This window comes from Pelodiscus sinensis, chromosome 20 (genome assembly GCF_049634645.1).
Source record: "Pelodiscus sinensis isolate JC-2024 chromosome 20, ASM4963464v1, whole genome shotgun sequence".
NCBI classification, from domain to species: Eukaryota; Metazoa; Chordata; order Testudines; family Trionychidae; genus Pelodiscus; species Pelodiscus sinensis.
This window is the reverse complement of record NC_134730.1, coordinates 17,867,610-17,874,483: the sequence shown is the minus strand read 5'-3', so window position 1 is coordinate 17,874,483 and position 6,874 is coordinate 17,867,610. Positions and strand designations below refer to the sequence as shown.

At 38.7% G+C, this 6,874-nt stretch overlaps 1 protein-coding gene across 2 annotated transcripts in view; it reads right to left on the bottom strand.

The window, feature by feature from the left end:
- Positions 1-1,489: 1,489 nt before the first annotated feature.
- Positions 1,490-6,874, bottom strand: part of HLF (HLF transcription factor, PAR bZIP family member) — a 47,302-nt gene continuing 41,917 nt past the window's right edge. Inside the window, exon 4 of one of the 2 annotated variants that reach the window (XM_006125142.4) lies at positions 1,490-5,620. In XM_006125142.4, the coding sequence (XP_006125204.1) occupies positions 5,402-5,620 (219 nt within the window). In that variant the 3' untranslated portion in view covers positions 1,490-5,401. The remainder of the gene's footprint in view (positions 5,621-6,874) is intronic. The other variant, XM_006125143.4, reaches the window with a different exon arrangement.

Below are 6,874 nucleotides of genomic sequence, written 5' to 3'. Positions count from 1 at the left end.
TCGTGATTAGATCATTCACTTGGAATGCAGGAGACCAGGATCAATTTTTTGCTCTGAGTCAACCAGGTCACAAGTGAATTGTCTAATCACCAAGGTATTAGCTAGGCCGCTTGCTCACCCTCCATCCCCCGAGATTCCATCCGAGACCTCAAAAACCTGCCCAAAGGAAAGGCTTGGTAAAATGATGGGATTCCATTTAAAAAAAAAAAAAAGTGGTTGCCACAAATTGGCATGTTTGGTTGAAAATTTACCCAGCCACTGTAGGAAAAGTTCAGGGAAATGTACATGTAGTGTGTTGTGCGCTAATGTTCTCATGTCACCACCAGGCAAAGGTGGCATCAAAAACTATGAAGAAAAGTCTTCCAGTCACCACTGTTCCCTCTAAGCTGGGTGGCAGAATGGCTCTACAGCTGCTTAACGAGCCCCGCCCAGGGACTCAGGGCTGCTATGCATGGGGCTGCCTGGCTAGGGGAGAGGCACGTCTCCCTCAGCTACAATCGCTCCCTACAATAGCTGAGGGAGAAGTTTGTTTACAGCCACCAGTCCTAGCTCTTAGTGTTCAGTACTGTTATTTAGCTCTAATTTACCTCTAAACGTCTTCTAAGGGTATGTCTATGCTGCAAGGCTACCGCCGAGATAAGCGATACAACGCGATACAACTTGAGCTATGTCAATTGTGTAGCTTAAGTAGAAATAGCTTCTTTTGGCGCTGTCTACGCAGCAGGGAGTCTGAGAACGAGCACTCTTCCCCCGACTTCCCATACTCCTCCTACAATGAGGGTCACAGGAGTCAGCGTAAGAAGTCCTCCAGCTCGACGTTATTTCAACATTATGTCAAAATAACTGTAGTGTAGACATGGACTTTGTTATTCTGAAATAATGCTGCTGTGTAGACATAGCCTAAGAGACCAGTAAGCAGTGGACCTGTTGGTAATGCTGCTAGACAATATTGATCTCCCGTGGGTCAACAAATCCTCTGTTTCGGCATTGGTCAGATCCCAACGGTGCTAGACTAGAGCGGTTCAACCTGTACTGTAACTGTGGAAAGCCTAGGGATTCTTAAATAGCCCGCAGTCTGCCCTGCTTGCTTGTTTTTCCTGAGGGCAGCCAGAAGAGCCCTACTGAGGAACACAAAAAGCTTAGGAGGTGTATCAATTATATCAGCACATCCAGGAACTGATGGCTTTATTTAGTAACTTTTAGTCCCTTGTAAAAATTGGGTCTTTTGGAAAGTAACTTCATGTTCGAAGGTCGTCTGGCACTATACAACTGCTTGGCAAGTGTTTTGCAAAGGGGATATTTTTACATGCAATTTAATTGGTATATGGACCTAAGACTGACTGAAAAGAAGGCCCTTGGAGATGTGCCATGTTATGGGTTGTTTCTTCAGGACCAATGATAGCTAATAATAGACCTTCAAGTGTATGGGCTGAAGAAGAGACCATCCCAGTATCGGACAGATTAAAGCAAATATACTGCTGAGAGAAGAAAAATTTAAAAGTTTTATTAAACATTAAGAATAACAGACAAAAAGAATTGGGCTGAGCAGCATACAGGATGCAATCCATTTCCTGACATACATTTAATTTGATCTTATATGTTAAACTTGTATTTAAACAGATGCTATCTTGTGGTGTTGCCCAAAATACAATGGTTGATCACTTGTAATGTTTAAATATTTTTTCCAAGTTTTAAAAAACAAAAATGACCCACACCCCTCACTCACTAATAAATCACACACAATCATTTTTAAAGTGACATCAGTGGCCGATAAACCCACAAAGGCAAGAAGTTCATCCCATTTTGCAGGGGCCTCAATCCAGTGTCTGTGTTGTTACATAGCATAGTAATGCTTCAATAGATAGGCACAGCAGAATGAGTTAAGTGAAAGTGTCAGCCCAGAATGTTTTCCTTAGTTCTGAATTCCTTGCTTTTGTGGATTGAAGTCAGCAATTTCATTCAATTATCCTGTTTATTTTAGTGCCAACAGCATCAGAAGACAACTCCTCCCCCTTTAATTCCTAAGGTAATAGAAACTATATGAATAGAGTTGAAATTAAAACAATACCACTGTTTAAAAAATAAATCATTTTCAAAGTTGCAATAATTGACTGAAGGGCTAGCATCAAGCAAACTTATAGCCAATGCTTATTGTCTATTTATTAGATTTTAGTGGATTATCATGTAAAGATATGGTTTGATCCTTTTGAAATGCCATATAATTTGATAGACCTTTAAGAACTATTTTAGAGTTAATAAGGCCCAACAGAATCTTGAGTATGCGCGACACAGTGCTCTTATCAGTTGAAAACCAAGGTTAAAAAACGTTTTAAAAATTGTTAAGTCTTCTGGGAATGTATTCTAGGCTGAGAATTTATATTTGAAGGTTTATCACAGTTTTAAAAAAATGCATTAGATACCCAAATCCCGCTGTAAAAGAGGAGCCCCTGTCTCCTTTAGGTGCTTCAGACAATCCTAGTCAAAATGACAACGCCAATGGTGGCTTTAAATGTAAAGATTGACATGACTCTAGTGTTAGCAGTGCTTCTGGGTGTTGCTTTAATATCATTAGCTCTTGGACTTCCACAGCCCTTCTGGATTATTCTGAGTCTCTCCAAGTCAGAAAACATGGTTTGGTTTTGTTGTGCAAAATGCATTGTCAAACCTTCATGCCTTGACAAGAGTATGCACAACCTGTAGATATGTAAGGCACCTGAACAGACTCAGAAGTGTTTGAGATGGTAGATGAGGTAGCTGCTAGAAACCTCTACTGGCACACAGTGGAAAGCCTACCTTGTTCCCCTGTTCTCCCTCCCCCGCCCCAAAAAAGTCTGAGACACTTGTTTTTGTAGGGTGGCTACACAATACACACACTCCTAAAAAAAGACAGAAGTGCTCATTTATAAATTTACTCAGCTGCCTTTTTGTGTGGATGAATGATCATGTCAACCGTGGAAACTACCAATACTTTGTTATTTATGTCTCATCTGATTTCACAACCACAACTTCTGCTATTTCAAACTTCAGCTGCAGTGTACTGTTGCAAATTGCCACTTTGCTACAGTGTGTCCATATTAACAGCATCTTGTAGAACCCTGCCCACACTAAATAACTTCTTTTAAAAAAACCTGAAACTCTCAGTTTGTTTTCTGGTCAGTAGATATATTGACTTGTATACAACACGGTCAGGGCAAATATTCCAAACATCCCATCTGGTTCATACTGGACAATAATTGACTTTCTACTCTGACCATTCCTGAAACTCCTGGACATGCAATCCACAGAATTAGTGGTCCACAGGATACTACCAAGTATTAATAGATCCTGTGACTTTTGAGGAAGAAAAATGGAAAAATCCCATTAAAGAATGGATATGTTTAATGTAGAACAAAATGCTTAGTCCTTTGTAACAATCTCTGTAAGCAATGGTTTACTGGAATGAATAACCTTTTTTATTTGAAAAAAAAAAAAAGTGAAAAAACCCTAGAAAACTGTGAGCCAAACATGTAGCACCATATTTTCCTCACATGTAAATAAATGTATGCAATACATGAACTGCATAAATGAACAAGACTATTAAGAATTTCAGATGGAAACAAATTTTAGCAGCAGCAGCAGAATTGAAGTAAGCATGAGATTTTTTTGTTGTGTACTTTATTTTTCTGCCTCTACAAAATATTGCATCGTCCAATATATATTTGACTAAACTCCATGTTGTGCTTTTCTGTGTCAGACAGATTCTTTATATGTTTCTAATGGAAAACTATAAAGCCTCTTAATATTTCAGTAATACGAAGCACTCTGTCAAGCCATATTACTTTCAAAAAATTTAATTTAAAGCACAAAACATGCTGATGTGTCAGTGGTACATTTAAAATATTAACGACCTCTAAAACCCCAAAGCACTTCCTCTCTGTACAATATTAGTGAATATATATCTTTCCTATATATTTTAAACATGGAATAGCTCTTTCCTTTTCTTTGCTATATATAATATGTCTTTCAAAATACACTGTCAGTATTGGTATTTGAAAAATACTGTACAAAACACCCCATACTATAATTATTCTGTATAAACTTTATACATTTTATAATATCTATTCTTTTGGTCTATAGTAAACATTTACATTGATTGGATTAACCACAGTATATGACAACACCATTGCCTTCTGAAATTCACCAGTGTCTTTTACATTCATTTTCAGAAGTCCACTTTGTAACAGAGCATATGTTCAAGAGCAGATAGAGAAAACAGAATAAAGTTCAGAACCATCAGTTCAAGACATGCTCAAAATAATGTCGCTTGGAAAAGTGGGGTTTGCAAAACAGTGACTCTTCTAACTAAATAAAAATGCATTTAAAACAGCAAGATATAATCCTCAGAAAATATATTACAAAAAGTGGAAAAATGAATAGTTAATCACAAAATGGGACTCTGAACAATGCAGAAATGAAAACTAAACCAAAACCTCCTTTAATTTCAACATCAAATCTGATTTGAGCCTTTTAAATTTTGTTCTTGTATCAACTAATTGTCCTCTCTCTTTTTTTACACACACCAGGGATGCTTTCAGCATGCTCATATCAATGGGTCTTTTATTTATAAGACATTAAAACTCTTACTAGGTAGGGGACTCATCCTACGTCCACTAGGAACATCCAGGCAGCATGCGCTAGTGCACAATAGGATTATTGCTTTAGGTACAGACAGTGCAAAATACACACTCTGTATACTGTTAGTAGTTCTCCTATCTGGTGTTTGTGGAAATAAAAGGAAACTTAGTAGATATAGATAAGTCATAATGGGCTCTATAATGAGCAGAGCTAACTCAGTCTAATAGCACTTTAAATCTTAAGACAGCTATCACCAGAACTTAAAATACAACAAAAGCAATTTATAAATTAATATTTCTGTAGTGTTGCACTGAATTATTGTTTGTGCACTTCATTAGCACATTACTTTTTCTGATTAGACACAATTTAACAATAACTTGTTACTTTTGAAAACTGAGATTTATCTTTTATTATTTTTGTTTTTCTGGGATCTTTGTAAGTAAGTTGTGAGGCTGGAACTGTTTGGAACAACATAACAATCCTAATCAGAAGCAGCACCGGAAAAAAACAACAACAACAAAAAAACCTTACTATGGCAGTTCTCAATAGTCCAGGTAAAAATGTGTCACCCTTTGAAGAGGGTTTCATAAAAACGGGAAGTGCTGAGATGTGCACACACACGCATACACAAATGAAAAATAATGTAAGTCCATTTTGTTTCTACTTCTGGTAAAGTGCTGATGACAGACAGGTTGGTTTGGGTGTGGTGCTATCAAACAGGAAACACATTGTCCATCTATTAAAATGCCAACCCACAACAAAAAAGAAAGGAGAGGGGAACCGCCATTTACATGGGCCCATGCCGAGCTTCATACTTCGCCAGCACGTTCTTGCATTTGCCCAGCTCTTTCCGTAAGTCAGCCACCTCTTGGCGAAGGGCTGAGTTCTCTTTCTCCAGGAAAGAGGCGCGGATGGCGATCTGGTTTTCCTTCAGCCTCCGAGCATCTCTCGATCGCTTGGCAGCCATATTGTTCTTTCTACGTCTTGCCCAGTATTTGTCATCCTGCTCATTAAGTACATAAGAAAAAGAGAGAAGATATTAGATTTCGGTAAACTAACAACTTCTTGAGGCACGAGTTTCCACTGTTAACCACACTGCAATCTCTAGGCTCCAAAGTGACTTTACCATTGATATTTCACTGGCCACTGCTGTTTTCACTCGAACATCCCACTGACTGGTGACAATATCAGTAATTCCTGAGGCAAATACTAAATCTATGTGCAAGAGTCTCACAAACAGGCATACTTTTAGGCCTGCTTATTTACCTAAAGCCTAGTTCACACTACACCACCACCACTAGCGATCACTAACTAATTAAACAGGATGTTACATTCCTAGTCCAGTGTATCGAATTCTCCATTCACTTGTTCTTAGATGGGACACCTCCCCCCCATCTCCCTTTTTAAAAAAAGAAAGCAAAAAAAACCCATGACCCTAAATCTTGGGTTACAATTTCCTCTCATTCCTCTCCACAAAAATCAGCTTTAAGCAATTCATTATTGTGCCATCTCAGCCTCACCCATCTTTATTTTAACAATCTGCAATGGTAAATCCCTTAATCCAGCCTGAGCAGGGGTAGGCTGGAATTTCAGAATCACGTGTAGTCCAGAGACAACTGACTGGCCTAATCTGTTTACCTCTCCCCAGAGCTCAAAAGCCAGTTCTCATGCCAGGACAGAAACAGTTACCCTGTTAACAGCCAAGGACAACCAAATATGATTGTTTTAGGAACCAGCACCTGGCTTCTCCAGTCATCACATGCCGAAAACACAAAAACCTCCTTGCACGGAGGACCCTACATTTTCAGTTGCTGACATGAAATACTCCAAGGGCGCCTCTGATTGCAATTTTCTTTTCTTTCTGCATAAATCGTAAATATAACCTGGTGTAGAATGATTCTCAATGATAATTGACACAAGGGGTCAAATTCCCACTTTCCTTACACCTGGTAACCTTTCTGACTTAAGTGCCTTTACATAGACAGACCCTTCACAGCCCAAACAGGCGTGATCTCGATGGAGTTGTAAAGGTGTCGCTACAAGCAGAATTTGTCACAGTAATCACATGGTATCAGGAAATAGGTACAAAGCAAGGCTGGGGATACTCTGGACAAAGACGGTAACAAATTGTTTGGTTACAACTTGACATGTGAATTTTTTTTGACACTTTAACTATGATGACACCTGCTCCTGACAGCGCTTTCCTGAGGGACAAAAATAGCAAATGGTAACAGACCTTTTCTCTAATGCCATCAGTCTA